Below are 22,991 nucleotides of genomic sequence, written 5' to 3'. Positions count from 1 at the left end.
GTATTTAAGGAACAGAATAAATTGTTGAAGGCAGGCTTAGAACAGAGTAATTTTTTGTCGGCAGAAATATGAACCCATAGTTATAAATTAAGGAACAGCCTAAATTGTTGAAGGCAGGATTTTAGGCGTCTGTGGTTATATTTTGAAGAACAGAGTAAATTGATGATGGCAGGAAAATGGGTCCATAGTTAAATTTATGTAACTTAGTAAATTGTTGAAGGCAGGCTTAGGGTTCCTTAGGTCATATACTATAATATAGGTTATATACCTTAGGTTATATACCATATTATTATGTACATTGTATTTGGAAGGCATAGGATGCTTGTTGTTTGTTTAGAGTTGGCAGGCATAGGGTGCTAGTGGTTATATTTGGAAGAACATAGTAAATTGCAGTTGGCATGGTTAGGGGTCTCATGATCATACTTAGCAGAAAAGAGTAAATTGAATTTGACAGGTTTTGATAGGGTGCCTGTGGCTTAATTTAAAAATTAAGAGTAAATTTTGTTGGCAGTCATAGAGTGCCTGTAATTGACTTTACTCGTGGCAGGCAAAGGATGCCTGTATTTTACTTGGGAGAAAAAAGTTAACTGCAGATGGCAGGAATAAGGGCGCTCATTATAATACTTGGCAAAAAAGACAAAATTGCATTTGACAGGTATAGGGTGAATGCAATGTTTGTTTGTTTTTGAAAGATAAAAGTAAATTGTAGTTGGCAGTCATAGGGTGCCTGTCATTTACTTTTGTAGAACAGAGTAAATTGTCATTTGCAGGCAAAGGGTGCCTCTTTTCTTTTACTTGGATGAAAATAGTAAATTGCAGTTGGCAAGTATAGGGTTCCCATTGCTATATTGAAAAGAATGAAGGTAATTGCAGTTGATTTGCATGTTAGGTGATGTTTTATTACAAATCAAAAATTTAACTGCAGGTCACTGGCATGGGGTGCCTAAAGTTATATTGAAAAGAACAGTCAATTGTTGTTGGGTTCAGGCAAACAGTCCTGTAGTTTTATGTGGAAGACCAAAGTAACATTTTAAGGTACAACGAAGGTGCCCTTGGTTATATTTTGAAGGAAATTGTTTCTGGACTAGTGAGCATATGCTGCCAATTGATATATTTTGAAGAGAGTAGTTAATTGCTGTTGGCAGGCATGGGATTACTGTGGTTTACTTAGCAGAAAACAGCAAATTGCAGTTGGCAGGCATTGGGTGTCTCATGTTTTATTTGGAAGAATGCTGTAAATTGCATTTGGCAGGAATAGGGTTTATATTGTTATATTTGGAAGGAATAGGGGTGCTCATGATCATATTTAGCAGAACAGAGTAACTTGCAGTTGGCAGGCATGGGGTATTGGTGGTATATTTGGCAAAAAAGAGTAAATCATAGTTGGCAGTCATAGAGTGTTAGTGGTTATATTTGGAAGGAAAAAGTAAATTGTATTAGTCAGGTATAGGGTGACTGTGTTTTTTTGTTTTTTTTGAAGATCAGAGTAAATTGTAGTTGGCAGACATAGGATGCCTGTTTGTATTTTATTGGATGAAGAGTAAATTGCAGTTGACAGGTATAGGGTGTCCATTGTTATATTTGAAAGAATGATGGCAATTGCAGCTGATCTGCATATGTTGCCTGTGGTTCTATGGCGAGCATTGGATTCCATCTGTATTATTAGAAAGAACAGTCAATTGTTTTGGATTCAGGCAAAGAATTATGCGGTTTTATTTGGAAGATCAGAGTAATGATTTGAATTAAGGACAAGTGGCCAATGATTATATTTGGAAAAATAGTAAATTGATGATGGGAGATTACCTGTGGTTATATTTCAAATAACACAGTAAATTGTCGTTGGCAGGAATAAGGCCATGGTTATAATTTGAAGAACAAGATACAATGTTGAAGGTAGGTTTAGGGTGCCTATGGTAATATTAAGAAGAACAATTAAATGTTTGATGGCAGGCAAAGTTGTGCTTATACTTTTAAAGTGCCAATGATTATATTTGAAAGATCAGAGTAAATTGCTGTTGGCAGGCATAAGGTGCTTGGGGTTTTTATTTGGAAAAACAGAGTAAATGGTTAACTATGGACATATTTAGAAGAACAATTTTAATTGTTTATGAAAAGCTGCCAATGGATATATTGTGATAAACAAAGTTAATTGTTTATGGTAGGCAAAGCATGCCTGTGGTTATTTTTGAAATAAGAGAATAAATTGTTGATGGCAGGAGTATTATCAGGGCCCATGGTTATAATTTAAAGAACTGGACCAATTGTTGAAGGCAACAAATTTCCAGTTTCCGTGAAGACAACATAACATTTGTGTAAATTTAAGCAATATAAGGACCATAACTCTGAAATGACTAGGGGAAATGGCTCAGGTTATCAAGCTGGACAGGGAGTATATTCTGCCCATAAACACATTGTTCAAATTTGGTGACGATGATAAGGACAAAACTTTTTTGAGTTAAAGTAGGAAATCTTTATTCCTAAGCCTGGTGTATAAAAATGGAGTAAAATACTATTATAAAACAGAACTGTCAGGAGGGCATAGGGTACTGAAACTTAAATGAAAGACTAGAGTAAACTGGTGTTGGCAGACATCAGTTGCCTTTGGTTACATCAGAAAAGGCAGAGTAATAGTTGATTGCAGACGTTTGGTGTTAATGGTTATGTCTAGTGGTTGTCATGAATAGGTTTCCAGTGGTTTTACCTGGAGAAACAGAGTAAACGTTGTTGGCAGGTCATCAGGTTATAATTAGAAGTAGTTATAGATGGAGAAGATAATGTATTAAAATGCTGGATACATACAATACAGGGCTGTTGATAATGACTCCTGTGGTGTCTGTTCTCTGGTCAGATTTGCTGGCCGGGCTCATTTTGTCCTGTTCATGTCCTGGCTGTTCCATGGTTAGTTTGATCAGAACTTCTGGAAGGCTGTAAACAGGATATATGTTTTGTCATGTTTATTTTTTTCAAAAAATCTTATGTCATATATGGAGAAAATACATCTACTTTTTTTACATAAAGCACATGATTTACACATGATTTTAACTGGCAAAATGTTAACATAATAATATTGAAAACCTATACACCTGAACACCACTTTGTTAAACACTTGCTTGACTGACTTAAGGTGCATATTTTTTGAGACAAACTGCATTGACAATGATATTTGACCTACTGAGTATTTTTTTATCCTAGTTCAAGCAGATATTGTGTGTTCAAACAACATTGTCTGAGATCTTTATACTGTCATTGACTGGTCAAGGGCAACCTAACACTGAAGTCCTATGGTTGAAGGTCATTAAGCATTCTTAAGATTTTGTGCTGAAATTTTTTTCACAACACATTTCCAAAACACTGTTGACCTTGACTTTTGACCTACTGGCCAGAAATCGACCTCAATTTATTGTGCAGATACATTTTTCATTACATTAATGACTGTGACCTTAAATAGTTGACCTACTGACTCCAAAGAACAGTTAGGTTCATCTATTGGTCATACAAGGACAAACTGTCATTAGTGTTTTTTGTCCAAGATGAAACCATTCTTGAGTTATTTGGAGGAAAAGGTTTTTCATAAAATGTTCTGTTGATTTTGACCTTTACTTTTAACCCAATGACCCCAAAATGGTCAGTTTCTTGTCAATGGCAACCTTAGGGACTGAATATTACTGTTACTAGAGTAATTGTGCAGTTATGAGCGATTCGTTATTACATGATTGTTTGATTAACATTATCACATGATGTTATCAATGTGTTGTAAAAAGGTAAAAATATCCATCACTTTTGTCCTCGGCCCTAGTGGTTATGGTTGTGACATGTTTTTCTTAATTTTTTTATTAGTGTAAATTAATGATAAAATAAGTGTTTTCAGATGCATTACAGGGAAAACTAATTTTGGTAAAAAAACATGAGTGAATCCCATTAACAACAAGGCATGACCTTGATCTTTGAGGTACAGACCTGGGTATGGTGTGAGAAATGCCTTCTCATCATGGTGAACCTTCATGTCAAGCTTTTCAAATTTCTAAAATGCATGGTCAAGATATAGCCTAGTCCAAATAATTGTACATTGACAGATTTTTTTACAATTTTTGATATGCCAAATCCTTAGGGATAAATACTTCTATTACTTTAGACAGAAGTTCAGTCAAGATGGATGGATCCATGCAAGGACCATGCACATACACGTAAGCGCAATTGTGACAACTATGTCCTGCTCATGTCATAAGAGGGCTCAAAAAAAAACATGCTTCAACTTTCAAAATGCACGTGTATTCGTTTCAGTTGGACTTGATTAAATATACGTAAATATATGGTCATTTCCAAAATAATTGATAAAATATAAACGCAACAAGCTTTTCAAACCAGATTTTTACCTTATAAGATACAAGCATGCAGGAATTTCTTTAAATTGAAACGATTTCAATGTCATCAGTCGCCATTTTATTGTTGTTGTTGTTTGTTTTGTTTTTTTAAATAAAATTAACGAATTGACTGTTCGCCATCGTCATCTCGGGTCAAATTCCTTCGCAGTTTTCTAGTGTTTAACCAAATTATTTACTGATCACCATCACAGACCTTCCCAAGGATTATTTTATATTGAAAAGAACAGTCAATTGTTGTTAGGCTCAGGCAAAGAGTCATGTGTTGTTGTTTTTTGGAAGACGAGAGTACCATTTTAAGGAACAAGGAGCCCATGGATATATTTGGAAGAATGGAGTATATTGTTCATAGAAAGCATCTGGTGAAGCATCTGGTGACAAGTATATATTTTGAAGAACGGAGTTAATTGTTGTCGGCAGGCATAGGGTTTCTGTGGTTTGTCTGGCAGAAAACATTACAGTTGGCAGGCAGAGAGTGCCTGTGCTTATCTGGAAAAATTGAGTTAATTGCAGTTGACAGGCAAACAGTACCTCGTGTTTTCTTTCGAAAAATTCTGTATATTGCATTTGGCTGGTATAGAAATTTTATTGTTATATTTTGAAGTGGACAAAGTGGGCTCATGATCATATCTGGCAGAACAAAGTTAATTGCAGCTGGCAGGCATACGGTGCCTGTGTTTTATTTGGCAGAACAGTGTAAATTTGCAATATGCAGGTATAAGGTGCCCATTGTTATATTTAAAAGAATGAAGGCAATTGCATTTGATAAGCATATGTTACGTGATGTTTTATTACGAATGAAAAAGTTTGGTTATAAAATATATTATTATTTTTATTATTTGACCCGAAACTTCCGAATGCGTAATTTTGCCTTGATGAAGATATATCCAAAGTATTTTCTGTAAATTTCCTCTTGTTATAAAACATTTTATAACCACTTGAAACAATGTTCTATCGTAATTCACAGTTGCTGCAATCGCCAGGGCGGAGGATTCTAATATTCTAAAATCAGGAGTGGTTGACTCCTGGGGAAAAACACTCTAATTGGTTGGCGCCTTCGGCATCAATTGGTACTTTGCACCAATGAAAGGATTAGATAAACATACGTTGTTTTTGTGTAATTCGCATGGATGTTCCCCCGCGTTCGCCGTACAATCCATTCAAGTGCTTAAGTTCAATACAAACAAGTACATACGTTGCATTCTACAGAATTGCCAAAACCAACGAGGGTGGTGCATTCGATGCTACATTGAACGTGTTTACCTGTCCAGTGAACGGAATCTTAATGTATGACACTAACAATTCATTTACGTTCATTTTCCTACGTGTGCAAAAATGAAAAAGGTATGGTCTTTAAAAAGTACGTTCTACTTCAATTAATTTATAGTGATTATCTTCAACAGCAGTTACACAATGTCTAAGGCAACATCAGTAATGTAAAGTAGGTTAGTTAGTTAGTTAGTTAGTAACGTTATATGCAAAATCCCAGAACAATCTGCAAACCGACAGGATGTCATGACCTTTTAATACGTTGCCTTATTATCCGCTGCTTTGCACATTCTTTGACTGAACTCCTATTCGAAATGTATATATACATGTATATTGACGTTGCGGTGACCAATGCAACGTATAACTAGAAGATCCAATTATGGCATTTGTTCGTGCCCCGTGGCATGCGTTTTCAAATACATTCATTGTGACTTTTTTTTCTGAAATATATATATATATGTCTAAATTTCACATGCGTGGCCGAAACAAAGCGTGACGCCGGCGACTTAGTCTGCATGGGTGCGCGTATTATTTCCACAATTATGTGGATGCGTAGGACTCCTTTATACGTGTGTATGTATATAACTGAACTTCTAGATAACAAATTGTCTACTTTATCGATTTTTTATTTAGTCAGAAATATAAACGTGTGGCATATACATTACATTAAATGTAAACATGGCTACAAACCATATTGTCAGTGAATGAAACTTGAAACTTGAAACTTTTTTATTTGCTTAAACGCCTATTTCTACATATATAAATACATATCCAATGGCGTTGTACAAAAATAATGAATTAGAATATAATAAAAGCAATACAGCAATACAGACACAAGCATTATATAACCAGTAATCAATGGAAATTTATGAATATTAGCACACAGTTGAGAATGAGAGTGAACTAAATATATATTATACGAACTTTAGTAGGCAACCGACAATTCTGAATGTTAAGCTTAAGTGACAAGGAGACCTGAAATAACTGTAATGATACGACTTTGATGACATTTTTTTTAACAATATGATACAAAATAAGGGTTGCCATAGAGACGCTGGCGACGTGAATTTCTATCATGGGTAGTTGACAGACGAGCGGCGGCTGCTGGCGGGCGAAGGCGTCAGGGACGTTATCGGTGAGAGGTAATTCTGCGCCTCCTCAACCTGAACAAGAAAGTGATACGCTGAAAATTTCTACATACATGTATTTTGGTTTATGATTGATAATGAAAAAAACAACATGATAGTGGCACCAATGTGAATGTGTGCGCTACTCAGCAACCTTCGACACACACGAGAATAGCCGAGCGTGTTCCAATGGATACGAGCATTGGCATTGTCGCAAACACTGCAGTACATGATGTTTATCAACTTTATCGTTTTTAAGCTGACTGTACAGATCCATAAAAACACAGCATTATAATCGAACAAGAGATGTACACATATTGTAACAAAACTTTGAACAATTAAATTAGCTACCTTTAGCCTGGACGTGAGGTTCTGTATGTGCGCCTGCCGGAAGGTCCTCGAGTAGCGACTGTAATGAGCCTCCTCCGATATCGACTTCCGGGCGAGATCACGTGATAATCTCTTGATCTTCTTGTCACCGACCAGAAACTCTCTGAAGAAATTGGCGATATCAAATAAGCACATGCATTTGGTATCGATAACCTCATGTCATAGTTAACAACGTGTCATCACTCTAAAAAAGATGGAGTGAGAGAAAGAGTGTGGAGTTGTATACGTGTCCATTTCTCACCCAAGAGATCGTAGCCACGACTAACTACCCAGTTCCCGTTACTAAGTCATCACTAAGTCGTGACCACGACAAACTAAGTATTCGGAACGATTTAGCAAGTCACGACATAACTATGTCGTGGCCACGAGATAAAAATAAAACACACATGTCTACACAGTCGAGCTAAAACGACGATTTTTTATGTGATTTTTTTTTATTCACGAAGCTTGAAATAAGGTAAACTTAAATAAGTTACAACTCACCCGAGGTCAATCTTGCCATCGCCGTCCGTGTCCATGAAGTTCATGATCTTGTCAACAACAAACCGGGCAACCGGGATCCCAGATTCCTGTCAGCAGAGAAACAACTATTTCATTTATTCCTAAACAATATTAAATATATTAGCAAAAAATAATAATAATAAATTAAAAATGCAATCTCATCGTACAAAAATCGCAGCTTATATCTTGTCTTGATTTAACTAATTGAGTCCTGTCTCGTCTTACGTAAGACTTATAAACACATCATAAATCTGAAAAAGTCGTCCTTTCTCAACAGAGCGGTCCGATCGCTCGTTTATTGTTTGTATGTTTCACAAGGGGCTTCGACACTAATGCCTTTTTGGCTCTATGGTATAGTGCATACAAATAACATAGTCCTGATTGAAGCTACCCTGGTTCTCAAGTGAATATTACTGGCACACGGGACCTCCGTCAAACGTCCGTCCTGGAAGACGGTTAGTAGTATAGTGTTGAGGTAGTGGATCGAACATGCGACCTTTTATTTGACAGTCAATAGTCTTACCGCTACCACTATATACCACAGGATCCTCAACCCTCGTTAAAGTCTGTGGTATATATCTGTTTGTGGTATTTATACTATATCACACTATATACCGAGTGATGAAGGCCAAACCTTGAAGAGAGCGGCAAGCTCGTCCGGAGTGAGCCCATCATTGTGATCCTTATTGATCTTGTGGAAGAAGTCTTGTGCGCGGTTCCGTTCCTTCAGCAAGTACAGCATCCGCAGTGGCTCGATATTGTACGTGCTCCGCATCTCAATCTATGGAGTGGGGGAAGGGGCGCTTATTATATGATTGTGCATTACATGCATGTAATGTGAAACATTTAAAAAATGCACTCACCAATAGGTTGGACAATAGTCATACTGTTGAGACGAGGACGTGTACAGAATGTTTATCTTAGATTCTGCGAAAACTTATCTATGTTGACTTAGATGTTACTGATCTGGACAAGCATTTTTCTGGGGAAAAATCCATGTTTTACCTCTTTCAGCATGTCGTTCCTGTTGCGGCTTGTGACCGGAAGTGACGTCTCATACTCGACACTGAAGCCTCGTCCCTGGTGAATGGTGTCCAACACGCCCTGGAAATCCTTGTCCACAACAATACCCTGGAACCATTGGCCAATACTAAATTTGTTGTATTTGCGGCTTATATTAATTGATATAATTGCAGATGATATATAATGAAATTTACAACAGCTCATTTTTTTTTATTTGAAACGGAGGTATATCAGTGTAACATATAAACCTTGTTTCACCACCAGCAGCTAGTCTTGTCCATGTATTTAATCTGAATGTGAACAACCCAAGATGCGGGGTGTGGAAACGATACATGCTATTAAAGCTTTCATAGTATTATAGAGCTTTAACACAAACGAAGTACAACCAGATCACCTGTAAGCTTAGCTCCTCGAGGGCGATGCTGGGCGTCTTCATGATCCCCTCCAGCAGCACAGTGGCAAACGACGGCGTGATCGGATTCTTGTCAAGCTGAAGAAGATTGGGAAGGTTTGTTTAATATGATTGATCAGGGATTGTTTGGCATAATCGAGTAACAATGTTGTCTACAAAATCGAAGACATTTATCTCTAATATCAAATATGCGCGGTCTAGGTATATTTTGTTCGATCTCGTTCAGGTCACTGTATCATGATTTTCTAAAAAGTTCCAAATCAACATAGGCCTTATGTTTTATTTGGAGCAAATGTGTTTATCAAAGAGGATGAAAAAACTGTCACGTCATCACTCTTGACAATAGTCATAATGTCAATATGGATACGTGTACAAAAAAAGAACATACGACTAGAACCCTCAGAATCTTGTTGCTAAGCAGACCCTTCATGAGCTCGAGGAGGGCAGGCGGATGTATTCTATTGCACGTGAAATCGAGCTTTTCGAGTGTGCAGTTCCGGCGGAGCGCGTCCGCCATGGCCACGCATCCCTCGAATCCGAAACCGTTCCAACCAATATTCAAGTATTCGATCGACGTGTTCTTCTACATAATTATTAAAAAGCAGATAGTTAAGCGACGCATTTAACCAAAGAAAGAAACTAAAACAGCATCGTCAGATCAGGAGTTTAGTATATTTAGCCATGCAATTATAGTTATAGTATTTTAGCCATGCAATTATAAATTACCGAAAAAGCAATCGTTTTAAGGTAAACAGATACGCGTCAAGCATGCTTTGTCATGAAACGCTTCGATATTTTCATTTCGAATATGTTGTAAGTGTAACTGGACTTTATCCTCTAGCGTGTCCCACCTCGACCCCTTTGCAGAAAGCGATGGCCCCTCGCTGGCGGAGGTGGTTCCAACTTATGTCAAGCTCCTTCAGGCCCTTGTGATTGGCTGTGGCGAGACAGAACATGCATACTAGATATGTTCCTTTTATACATTTACTAAAGTGTTTTTCTTATCAATCATTGCTTCAATGGGACAAGCATGTTCGTGCTTAATGTTGTACAATTCTGATAAAATACCTATATGTTTCTTTAAATAAACACTGTCTGGTGTACCTATGACTTTGCCGATGACTTTCCCGGCTGTGTCACAGAACTCGTTATGATGGACGTGCAATACGCGCAGCTGGGGACTAGCCTAAAAAAACAGTATGAACAACCATAAATCATATCATCATGTAAAAATGGAAAATATCAATGAGGAAGTGTAAATTTTGCGACATATAGTTTGTTTGGAATCGATATGAGATGAACTGTTGGCGGATGCGAGTGTCCCTCTATGTATGTATGTGTACGTATATGTTTTGAGCATACCTTTATAATGTTTGCGACTGCGGTACCATCCGTGTCGGTGAGGCGATTACCGGAAATGTCGAGCACAGTGATAACGTGATGCGCTAGGAAATGGTGGCTCACCAAGAGAATGCCGTTCCCTGTCAGGCAGTTGTCAGCAATTCGCTTAATATGAAACAATGACAATGAAATAAAATGGGACTCAATTTGGTTCTGTTTCTTTACAACACTTCAACAGTAAGCCTTTACCATGTTTATTTGATCACAAAGAAAATAGGTTTTGATAATCGTTGGCTGCATGAATCGTCGCCTTGGACGGATTCTAGTTCTGGCTGTATGGTATATGTATTTAAGTACATGAAAATGTTGTGGAAGGTACCCTAACATGTAGGACATTAATCAAACTTACGACTTCTATGTACTGTTTATTTTCCGCAAGCATCTGTAGCAAGTGGCTGACGCCAACGGCCCCCAGACTGTTGCCGGATACGTCCAGGTAGGCGGCGGATGTCTCGTACTGGATCCAAGACATTAGTTTTGTATTTAACACACTACTTAATAGTAGAATGTGTTGTATATATGTGTGAACTGCAGCTTGATCGTTGATAATGCGTATATTTAAAGGGATTGCTCGCTGGGGGGAAATAGTGTTTTATCAGCCAAAAAACTCAAGCTAAGTTAGGTCCTACCCTTTCCATTTTTACTTATCGTCATGATTTATCCAGTTGTTCGTATATGTGCGTATTATGTAAACGAATAAAAGATATGTATCATTAACAATGCAGGTAATTAAAAGCTTATCCAAACTTACTGCCAGGCCTTTGCATGCTGCACGGACATCCGACAACGACATACACAAGTCGTTCAGAATAATTCTTGGACGTCCAAATTGCCCGAGCACTCTGCGAAGGGGAAGCACTTTAAGCCGCTTACAGTGCTTCCGGTACACGCGAACAGGAAGCGGAAGGTCTAGCCGGATGTAGGTGCGAGTCCTTGAGGGCGCAGGCGTGTCATGTCCTCTTGACCTCTCTGGAGTAAATTGTAATCGGATAGATCATCTTGGTACTATCAAAAATACTATTAATGAACTTTATTTAATATTGAGCATGAATCATAACTTCATTTCCGGAAATGTACATACGTCTTTTGAGTAATTACTTTAAATATTTAGAGACCCTTTTAAGCAGGTATGCTATGTTTAGAGATGTTTATACAATAGTTGAACCAGATTGAGAGTGTCGACGCCTGAACGCTTACGTCTAGCTGCACTCCCACTAAAACCATTGTTTAAATCAAGGTTCGTGTCAAATTTTTCCAGCGCGGCTCTGAGAGTCTCCAACTTAGCGATTTCCGACGGTCGCCGGTCCTTGACGCCAGTAGCCGATACTTCCGAGGCATTCGAATGACTCTCAACATTGTGCAACCAATTCTCTATCCTCGTCATCTTGTCGGGGAAGTACTTGTCGGCATTTTCGTCTGACGCCAGTCTCATCCGCGCTGTCAACTTGGCTTTTCGCGCAGGCAACATATTACATTCCCCAGCCAGTGTTTAATCCGTGGTTCACAAACACCGCCCGTTTAAAACATATCTTTTCGAATTATAGACGTTAACTCTGCAACGTTTCGTTACTTTTTTCTTATCAAAATGCAATGATGAAAAAATCGTTAAGGGTACATTACTGTTCATAGAATTTTGTCAGGCAAACTGAATTCGCCAGAACATGTTCCCAATGATTTAAAGTGCTTGGTAAGCCCCACTCATTGCATCAAAATCAATCTACTTTGAGAAGAAAAACAATCAGTGTTAAGTAGTGAAGAAATCTGTCTTGCAACATTACCATTTACGGCCAACATTCGCTCGTTTGGTTCTTGGAAGATTCGCGGCTAGTTAATTGCGATCGTCAACAGTACAGATATGATCTTATTATTTATAAGAATTATTAAGTAAATCTACTTGTCTTGAAAAAAATTGTTCATTTGTCGCCCGTTTTCAATTCTTAGATAGTTCTTGAGAACAACAGGCTTAAGTAAATATTTTACTTAATATTGAATTAACTTAATAAAATTTTCGCACTTATAATAAAGATAATTTACTTTTAAAGTTCGCAGAAGCATGTAAATATAATACAATTATACACAAAACAAATTAGTTCGATTAACTAAATCTTGGTATGTATAAGGGACTTTTCGAGAAACTGAGGCCCGATGTTTGTCGTTTATATATGGACTTATATATAACATTTTCTTTTTAATTTATTTTCGAAACCAGGAGTCACAGTCTGTTAAAATTTTGTCTCTATAGTTCGGATTAGTTCTCCATATATTCTGTATGCTCTAAATAAAATGAGTAAAAAACCATACTGCTTAGATATTTATACTGAGATGATCGAGAACGTCGCCCTAGTATATGGATATTTTATTCTTTTTTAATCTGAAAATCCACTCTTCTGTTGCTGTATTAAGTAAATTTTCATGAAACTTTTTAAATGAATTGAAACATAATCATATCAACTAAACTTTGTTACCCTTATTGCGGGCTGGCAGATTTTATCTTAAGCCCATGGTGTGCCAATACCAATGCTTGATATTCTCGTCGCGCGCTCTATCCAATATTTCATTCTCGTTCACCAGAGTGATGATGCTATGCGTAACGCCGTTACATTTATTATTATCAAACCTCTGATCAACGAGAATGTACTATTTACGAAGTGAACGATTTTATGACAGTAACGGAAAATTGTTTATAATAAAATAAAACGAAAATGCGCAATTTCAGACCAAGTAATGACCAAAATGATCTTGGGAGAGTACCAACAAACTCATACCAACATAAAAGTCAAATCTATTTCGGTTTTCAGTGCTGCTCCCTCTATAACGTCAAATCCTAGAGCCGTACCTGCTGTAGACCCCCAGGGGTCACTGATATGGCGTTAGTATAGTTGAATGCAATCTTTCTTGTCGCATGTTTAACGTTGGGTTAATAACAGCAAACAAATTCGGAATGATTTTGATATCATCCTTATTTTGATGCAGAAGGAAAGTAAGTTGATTATTTAATTAATAACAAAACGTAATAAATGCATTTTATTTATTTGATCTTAATTTAATATTCTATCGAAAGTATTTATAATATGTATTGTCATCTCATTTTATCAAATCTAACATTGTGTTTTTAAACTATTGTTCGATACGATTTTGACAACCAAATACTGTACATGAAATATGATGAACACAAACTCTGTTATTTGTATTCTATTTTTCATGTTGACGCAATTAATGTCTCTTAAATTATGTGTGTTTTTGGTCTTGGGCTATTGGCTATAGAATGATGTCCATGAAACTAACGGACATGAACAATATCTTAAATTAATCACCTAAATTATAATGTCAACACTCTACTGGGGACCTAGACCTTCAATACGGATAAGCTGTCAAAGTTGTTCATATTTCAAAACCCCTTGACCTAAATCAAACAGTATGTATTAGCGTGCATGATTAAGCATATATATTGGAACATCTCGCCGTCGGTCACGGGAATTAGTCTTTTGGAAATTCTTACAGTAAATGGCTAGTCTAAAATAATAGACGTGTTATACGGGATTCTTCCAATCCCTAACGTCTAAACGGGAATGTGCAAAAAACGGGGGTGTTTTAAAAATATTGAAATTGTTTTAAGTGAAGTATTTTATGGTTGAAATTGATCATAAAGAGTTATATTCATATTTTACCATGTAAGTGAAATGTTATTTTGCACTAAACAAGCATTTAATGCATTAAAACAAGTTGTTTACCTTTCCAATAAAACGAAAGTTGACTGACACAGAAAACAATTATGCGAAGGGGAACAACTCGATACAATCGTAATAACTCGGCCTCCTCCGACAAAGCTTCGAGATAGACCTCGTTATACAATCGTAACAACTCGGCCATGGCCGAAATGTTCCGAGCGATTTAAAACTGTGCCCTGAAGCCTTGCAGGTGCCCTTCATGTATATATCGTTATGTTTTGACAGAATGAAATGAAAAAAAAGCCGTCAAACTCATAATTGTAAGTCGGATATTTATTTTTGGTGTACGGAACTAATATAAAATAACATTATCTGGTAATATTTCTTGTTTTTATGATATTTTATAGACTCTATATGCTTTAACCCGGAATCCTGATCGGAACAACTACCCACTTTTGATACTAAACAATTTGTACGTGAAGGATTTGCCATATCAAAAATCTAAAAAAAATCCGCCAACGTACAATTATTTGGACTAAGTAAATGGCCTATAAGAAACGCATACCCTATTAGACAAGCATGCCAAAATCGATGAACAAGGTCCTTCTTTTGGTCTCTTTCTTGAACAATGCTTACCTTAGCTCTAAATTTTAAAAAATGCAATCTGTTCCTGTGAAAAGCATCACAATGGCCCCTTTTGTTTATGTGTGACTGCTTAGACTGCTGACATCCTGCATATAAACCTATACCCTATCATATGATTTAATGATAAGAATATGTTGAATACACCATTATATAAACCTTGAAATTACCTTTTTTTCTCTGTTTTAAAAAATTAACCATACATGATAGTTTTTAAAAAAAATGATGGCCAAGAATTAACAAAAATTAATTGGTTGGAAAGACTCTGGATAAATTGAATGAAACTCATATTAACTGTATATAGAGTGAACGTGAAAAAACATGAGCTTAGCAAAAGCATATTTGCTAAAGAACATATGCTATAGCATATAGCGTGAACTGAGCTTTACCTAACAGAATAAGTGAAAAATGTCTGTTCTGCATGTTACATTCTCAGTGTGTATCTTGGGCATGCATGCTCTATTGCAGTTAAAAATATGCCTATTGATAATGAAAAATGAAAGTCAGTTAGATATTTTACAGCGGCGGGTTGTATGAAACTTACTTTGGATTACTTTGAAAATAAATGCTAGTAGGGAATTGAATGACTGAAGAATGATCAGAAATAGATACAAGGTAAAAAAACGAAAAAAAACACAATACTATGATTAACAATACTATGATTTAAATGTAGGCCGATGGTAGACATAAACAATAAACCTGAAGGCGTAACATGTGCATTGTGTTAGATGAATACTTATCCGGTAACTTTTGAATAGCACTGCTATTCCATTGATTGTTGAATGTTTGTCATATACTAGGCTCTCCAACGTTCTTCTCAGAACTGTGCATTTAAATGTGATTCATGTAAAGTTACTAAACTTAACCACTAAAACATTACAAAGTCTGAAATTCCAAAGTATACTGGGGGTAGTTGTGCATACCAATTTTACTGCATTTCAAGCTTATGCATTTGGCAGATTTGCATTTTACGACATAAATCGGTATCTTCGAAAATATGCAACTAAGAGGTTCTATTCTTTCAGCTTCTTTGATCTGGAAAATTCCATGTTTATCTACATAATGGATAGTATGAACAGGCAGCAAAAGAGTTGTTTTGAAAACCAGACAACTACTAGTGGGAAGTAGTAAGAGATATAAAAAATGGACAAGGTATGTCATTTTAGCTTTAGTTTGTGAAAAAAACAACAAGTTTCATGCTCAATTTTAGAACTTTTCATTTACAAATGATGGATGCAATTCTGGCTTCTACCCTGTCACAATCATGCTGAAATAGAATAACACTAATTTAACTGAACTACAATTTAAATAGCCTTAAACATTTATGTTTTTTTAATAGCAATATTTATATATAAATTGAATTTTCTGCTGCAGAATTTCATTCCACCTTTCTTCTACAGCTGTTACCCAACAATGAAACACAGGACAATTTCATTCATCGCATTGAGACGGAAATCCCCAAGTCCAGCCTCTACTGGTTTTTCATCTCACTGGGCTTTGCCATACTATGGACAATTTATATTGCTTTCTACAACTCCAGAGTACTCGGTCTGTTTGCATCACTGATAGCAAACAAGCTCCATAAAGATGGCCACATCAGTATCGGTAAAATTCTCATAATACTATTCGTTCACTTATATCAAATTTAACTATAAAACATATGTATGTAAGTAAAATATAAGCATTGCTTTCATTTATGAACTATCTACAATTACCAACATAAACCATTAACTTTTAAAAAAACTAAACTTTGCCATCTCAGCTGAAATAGAAATTAATTAATTTTGTATGATTTACCGTTAATGGGAATTAAAGGGTTAACTGTTAACTGAGTTTTAAGAAATATATTTTTCTTTATTTGTTTCTACATTATGTTCATAAAAATGATTACAATGTCCTTTTATACGCAGGCTCCCTGTCCTTATCTGTCCTGTCCGGCAAGATTATGTTCCGAGCCCTCCACTATATCTCCGAAGATTTCTCTGTCAGAATTGAGTATGGCTGGATCATTTTCAAGTGGTGGCGGCCATATGAGTTCAAGACACTTGGAGAAGGTTTGCTAGTTATACATAGTATGCGTTAATTATATATGTTACAAATACTTAATATTTATTGATTTCAAAGTTAAAATTATCAATTAATGCTTATTGAACTAGTAGTATGCCTGTATCTTAGATTTCGTAATTGAGTAACTGTAACCATAAAAACAAAATATGTATGTGTACATGCATGTACCTGGTTCATGTTATTTGTGTAAAGCATCTAATTGACATACACATTTATGTATATATCCCTATAATAACCCTTTGCATGCTGGGTAAATTGTCGTCTGCTCAAAAATTTTGTCTGGTTTATTCTCAATTTCTTTCAATTTACTTAAAACTTTGGAGATATATTGACTGAGTGGCAAACAGCTTGGAACCTGACAAGACGCCGAGTTACACAGCGTCTGGTTCCAAGGTGTTTGCAAAGCCTTTTAAATCGCCATCAGCAGCTTAAGGGTTAATATCAATGTTTATTGTTTTTTTTATTAGTTAAGTCTGTTGAACTTTGCCTTAATTGATGCTCTAGAAATGTTCAACCCTAATTAATTTCCAGATATGTCACATGGTGAGACGCGACTTTTCGCCTTCATTGACTCATTTGAAGTGCATGTGTACAACCGCTCGGCTACTTATGCCAGACTGGAGCGTCTATTTGGGCTGAGCACACAGCTTCCCTGTGCTGATGATGAAGCAGATGTGGAAAGTAGGGATGGAGTAGAGAAACCCATTGAGGAAGATGGTGGGAAAAAGAAAGGGTCAGTTCATGTATTTGTATAGCCTATTGGATGATACATTGTATCACCTTTTCACTCATGTGTTTCTTTTGGGCCTATCAGTTTTTGTATTGCCTTCGAGGATTACTTGTCCAGTGGCATCAGCATCACACTTTCATTCCAGATTTATGACTTAGTGTAGATATTTGAAACTGGTATACACACTGGTCATGGTCAGTAGATGACCCTTATTTATTTTGGGGCCAATAGGTGAAAGGTCAGGGTCATGTCAACTGTAATGAGAAAAATTATGGTTTCGCCAGACATGTGACATATCTGATTGCGGAATTCTAGTAAATATTTAACATTTGCATTGATATATGAAATTGGATAAAATGAAAATATAATTCTTTTCACAGTACCTCTTCTTGCATTTGTCGACTAATAATTGCAATGAGTAGTGGTAAGAATGTTCACATGTATGTAGTAATGTAATACTTTGTCTCATAATAATCAAATGCAATGTTAGTGCAATTCTATTTACATTGTATTCACTTACAAGCATACATTTCTGTTTTCTATTTGAACAGAGTTGACATTGACAAAAACAACTACCACTGGAGAGACTTGATTCCTGTCTGCAAATTTGAAATCACCACTGTAAGCTTACCTTTTATTTCTCAGCTACAGTAAGAAGTAATACTTCAGTTATCAGAAAATATAACAATGGATTTTATTCATGATCTCATAGTAGCTTTAATAAGTTGATGACAGTGTCTTTAATTTAAACAACCACTGGCAAATGGTATATCTTTGTAAATTTATTTAAAATTGTTTGTGGTTTTAATGAATGTTTTTATATTGATATTTTTGTTGACATTTTATTTGAAGAAGTGTTTTATAATAGATAAAGGAATAGGACATTCATAATCATTAGATGTTTTTTTTTATCTTTGTTAATCAATTGAAATTGTCCTTGGCTTTAAAGATTTTTTTTAATATTTATACAGTTGGTGGAATTTTCTATGCAAAAAATGCTAAATAGTTTAATAAATATATGTTAATTGTGTTTTCAGTGTCGCTTTATATTTGGAAACAAACTAATCCCAAACACCTTGATAATGCACCTGGACAACAGTCATGTGATCTACACGACAGTTCAACCCACGACCATGTTTGATCTCTTCATGCACGACCTGAAGATTCGCTCAGACAACCTCCGTATCATGTTTGTGCCTAGTGACAAGCACACTACTAATACTGTGGATGAGTAAGAATACTGACTTATAATATAATTATATCATATTTTTTCATGCTTGTAAGCTAACAGCATATGGGTGGTTTTCAAAATAATGAGGCAAAAGTGTGACATAGGGGTTGAAAATTCAAACCCAGTTTTCAGGATTGTCACCTATTTTACATGAAAGTAAATACTTCAAATTACACGGAAACAACTTTGGGAAAGTATCAGGAAATACAAATAAAAAAATATTTTGACCTTAAATCCAAATATTGCGAACATTTCTTACAATATGGTTGATGTATAAAAGTTTCTTATGACAAGAACCTTGCATAAATCATATGCTTTTTCTGAATTATATAATCAGTAATTGGTACCTGTGTGTAGTCATGTGCATAATAACTCAGTTGTTTAAGAAAAATCAAAAAAAATCAACACATTTTGTCTAAATTTGAAACCAAAAATAAATTGTTACCTCACAAAGTTTATGCTGTAGTTAAAACAAGAAACAAATAAGGGAAAAATCTACATTTACCTCACCTTATGCATCTTTATAGACCACATACCAAATTTCAAGAATGTATTGTAACTTACAATTGGCAAATTTTTCATTTCAAAATTGAACTATTTTTCGGTGCACAGGGGACACATATTGAAGGCCAATATAATATGCATTATTATTCACTTTCATGTTAATAAAATAATGATTTGTGATCAACTTAAGACATTTCTGTGTATATGATAGAGTGTATTCCTCAAAATTTCTTCAGTATCACATTTTTCACAACAATTTCCTCAAAATTCAACAGCATGTAATGATGCAAATGGAAAATAGTGGCTAAGAGAACAACTTAACAGCAAACAATCACATATATAACATTTATTGCTTCATATTGAGTCTAAAAATAAGAAAAAATCATCAATGGTAATATAAAGTACTAAAATTCATACATGTTTTATACTTTGTTAAATAATGGAAAGGGTGCACAGGGGACAAATCATAATGCAAGTAATATTTTTTAATTATGTGATTATTTTTGTAACTTAACTTTTCCTGGTAAACATTTTTACAATAAGAGGAACTGTACTTTCAGTAAAGCTTGAAACAATACTGTAAATGTTTGAAAGATAATATTAGAGCCTACAAAACTAAATTTCTAAACAATGGAATAAAATATGTCCACAAGGTGGAATAAAGATTTTGGTCTCAATGCACCTGTTACCATTAAACACTTGTGAACATGTCTAAATTTAATTCACATGTCTAAATTTAATTCACATGTCTAAATTTAAAAGATGCCTCTTTGCCTTTGGCATCCTACTCAATAGAATAGTATCTTTTTTATTAGGCATTATTCAAGAATTAAATTCAAGAAAATTCTCAACTTTTGGTTTCCACAAGCATTTAAATTCACCTGGCTTTGACATGGTTTTACTTTGGTCCATTTTTAGGCGCTCAAATTGTCAAAGACTTTTCAAAGACTTTTCTTGCAACTCCACATATTCTTAGCATTGCTTGTGTATACTAGCTGACTTTTTATTTTTTTCCTGATTAAGTTGGTTTGCCTACTTTTCTTATGACTATGACTGACAGACATCACCAATTGTGTAATTTTCTACAACATGACTTATTTTAAGACCGTCACTTTGGTGTGGCATTCTTTACCAGACGGTTAATTGTGGAGGCCCATGCCATGGACTCCCTCCGAAGGGGTTGTTTCGCATGTTGTGCTTTTTCTGAACTGATGCTGCTTCAACTGTGTGTATGCATACCTTCTCATTTTAACCTTTCTCCTTTTATTCTGTCTGTCATTTTCTGGACTTTTGTTGTTTCCTCATTTCGCTTCATTTTATTTCTTCTCTGCCCCTGCTTCTTTAGTTTCTCCTTTTCTTTTATTTGTAAATCATATATAGGATCTATTTGTCTTCTTTCTTAGCGTTTGAGCAATACCTGGCAAATTCTGATCTTTTTCTCAGTATCTCGATCCCTGTCATACATTTTCTGCAACTTTTGATCTTTCCTAAGTCATTCTCTGCGCTTCCTAGACTTCATTGTGTTAATGTTTTCAACAGTCTTTTTTTCATTTGTTTTCATATTTTCTATGTGATCTCTTTGGAAAAGGAAGCTTAACTACAAGCTTTTCCACTAGGGTACTTATTTCCTGTACAGAATTATAATCTGGTATATTTGCTATCCATATGAAAAAAATTGTCCCCTGGGCACTGAATTGAAGCATATAATACCTTGCACATATATAAGCATTACATGAATAATTTCAATTTGATTTGATGTTTTTTAATTGTCATGATGAAATCAAAATAGAATTTTTAAACAAAATATGTCGTCTTATGTGCCTCAATACTGAAACTGTATTTAAATTAATTTGATAAACCTTTAAAAGTAAACATTTAATGGCTTTATAATTAAATAATAAAAAAGTATTTATTACACACTTACCATCAAGATGCTAAACTATCAAGTGATGCCTGAATATAACATACACATTTCTCAGAATGTGGAAATAGCACCATATTTGTTAGTTTATGACATTTTATTGAAATCTGCTAAAACAGGGTGCACAGGGGACATTGCTTTAAACCATGCAGATGCTTTAAATCTCTGTATGTGAGAGGCTGAAAACTGTTTTTGCATCTGTTGTAACTTTCTTTTCTGGGAAATACAGCAGAATATCATTTTATTGAAGAAATTTATAGAAATCTGACAACTAACAACCGAAAAGGTGCACAGGGGACATTTTGGGTTAATAAGTCATGCATCTGAGTTACGGACAAAATAATGTATGAAATAATAAAACTATGTTATTTATATAAAGCTGGCAGGTTAAAGTTATTAAAATAACATAGTAATTTAATATAAATAGTGCTTAAATGGAATGGTAGTGTTCTCAATGTGAATCGATTATTCTATCTTTTTTAAATGAATGGGGGTCCGTCATATGTAATTAAAATTTGGTTAAGATAATACATATTTTTTTATTTGAAGTATGTTTTTTTTAAATGAGAAAGGGTTTAGTTACATAAAAAACAATAAAAAAAATATTATATCATTCAGTTTCAAAAAATAAAACACATTTATATACTTATTTACTTGATTGTAACACTGAGGTTAAAATAAGTCAACAGTTTGGTATTAAAGATATTCTCTGGCTTCCTGTTTCTTTTAGAGCCCTGTGAGCCTGTGGTTAAAACTGTAAATCTCATTGGTTCATCATAAGTTTATTGTTTACTTAATTAATCAAAGTTGATTTACCCACCTCTGTATATGTAGATGGTATACAACTAACGACATTTCATTGATTTGCTCTCTAGGCCTCCAAGGATGATGGGGGAGGGGTTTGTTCTGCTGCAGTCAACAGATGTCAAGATGCACTTCTACGCTGACCAGCCAGGTAACAAATATCTGACAACAAAATTAATATTTTCCGTTTCATATCATACAATAGTGATGTGCCTCGGGACAGGTTGATGTTGTTGTTTATGTAAATCAAATAGACTTACCTTTCAAATGACTCAATTCATATATAATTAATGAATATTTTCTTATCCATGATTTCGCAAATTGTTGTGTTATAAGTACCACATTTATTAAAAAATGCACTTGCTTGAAAACTGCTGGGTAGTATGGTTAATTTACAGTGTACTGGTCATGTTCATTATTAGCTTGAACATTTAAAAAACTAGCTATACTACTCAACCCAGCATCACACCTTGGTTAAGGTTTTACATGTAAGCGCCATGAAGTTATTACCTCAGCAAATACATCATGTATTGCATTGAAACATAATTAATGCAAGTGAGATAACTCTCTCTTGCATATTACCGGCATATAAGATTTGCCCCTTTATTATTTGTCTTAAAAATTCTGATTATCATTTTATTTAATCTAAATTTACACTGATCCATGCACTAAAATTCTTAAACTTAAAAGCAGGGGAATTGCTGAGCATGTTGTTTGTTTGTTGTAAGGTGTTGTTCAGCTGGGCCCTGAGCGTGTGGAGCTAGCGGATGGGGAGCCCGTCCTATCAAGAACCTACCCAACCATTGCCCTGGATGTGGAGTGTGGCAAAAACACAGACTTCAACTACGGCCCCTGGGCTGACAGACAGAGGTTAGGCAAGAGATCTTGTAGAACACCGCAATTTATATTAAAATAATTGTTA

The 22,991-nt window shown here is 35.3% G+C and overlaps 2 protein-coding genes across 10 annotated transcripts in view; one reads left to right on the top strand and one right to left on the bottom strand.

Annotated features, from left to right (window-relative positions):
- Window positions 1-6,685: 6,685 nt before the first annotated feature.
- LOC128226191 (leucine-rich repeat-containing protein 74B-like) lies at window positions 6,686-11,970 on the bottom strand. Its single transcript, XM_052936082.1, has 13 exons — window positions 11,700-11,970; window positions 11,254-11,471; window positions 10,852-10,959; window positions 10,464-10,607; window positions 10,206-10,287; window positions 9,953-10,038; window positions 9,490-9,684; window positions 9,084-9,179; window positions 8,672-8,797; window positions 8,301-8,447; window positions 7,649-7,734; window positions 7,127-7,268; window positions 6,686-6,811 (listed from the first exon to the last, which is right to left on the bottom strand). Exons 1-13 carry the CDS (start codon window positions 11,968-11,970, stop codon window positions 6,722-6,724), a joined length of 1,791 nt encoding a protein of 596 aa, XP_052792042.1. The 3' UTR covers window positions 6,686-6,721.
- A 1,477-nt stretch (window positions 11,971-13,447) lies between these two features.
- The window catches only part of LOC128225584 (bridge-like lipid transfer protein family member 1), a 70,560-nt gene continuing 61,016 nt past the window's right edge, over window positions 13,448-22,991 (top strand). For 8 of the 9 annotated variants that reach the window (XM_052935462.1, XM_052935466.1, XM_052935468.1 and 5 more), the window contains exons 1-9: window positions 13,448-13,482; window positions 15,838-15,964; window positions 16,213-16,417; window positions 16,723-16,866; window positions 17,411-17,612; window positions 18,161-18,230; window positions 18,647-18,840; window positions 22,141-22,220; window positions 22,798-22,939. In XM_052935462.1, coding sequence (XP_052791422.1) covers window positions 15,956-15,964; window positions 16,213-16,417; window positions 16,723-16,866; window positions 17,411-17,612; window positions 18,161-18,230; window positions 18,647-18,840; window positions 22,141-22,220; window positions 22,798-22,939 — 1,046 coding nt within the window. In that variant the 5' untranslated portion in view covers window positions 13,448-13,482; window positions 15,838-15,955. Of the gene's footprint in view, window positions 13,483-14,072; window positions 14,491-15,837; window positions 15,965-16,212; window positions 16,418-16,722; window positions 16,867-17,410; window positions 17,613-18,160; window positions 18,231-18,646; window positions 18,841-22,140; window positions 22,221-22,797; window positions 22,940-22,991 lie in introns of those variants that run through there. The other variant, XM_052935460.1, reaches the window with a different exon arrangement.

The sequence above is a fragment of the Mya arenaria genome, chromosome 3, assembly GCF_026914265.1.
Source record: "Mya arenaria isolate MELC-2E11 chromosome 3, ASM2691426v1".
In the NCBI taxonomy this organism is placed as follows: Eukaryota; Metazoa; Mollusca; class Bivalvia; order Myida; family Myidae; genus Mya; species Mya arenaria.
The sequence above is the reverse complement of the archived record's forward strand: the minus strand, read 5'-3'. Positions and strand labels throughout refer to the sequence as shown.

Bases quoted from the DNA above. Each gene is read 5' to 3' on its own strand.
- LOC128226191 (XM_052936082.1), bottom strand. From the start codon at position 11,970: ATGTTGCCTGCGCGAAAAGCCAAGTTGACAGCGCGGATGAGACTGGCG. The intron at 11,472-11,699 runs GTAAGCGTTCAG...AATTTACTCCAG, and splicing joins TAGTGGGAGTGCAGCTAGAC to AGAGGTCAAGAGGACATGAC. The intron at 8,798-9,083 runs GTGATCTGGTTG...CAATGGTTCCAG, and splicing joins TCGAGGAGCTAAGCTTACAG to GGTATTGTTGTGGACAAGGA.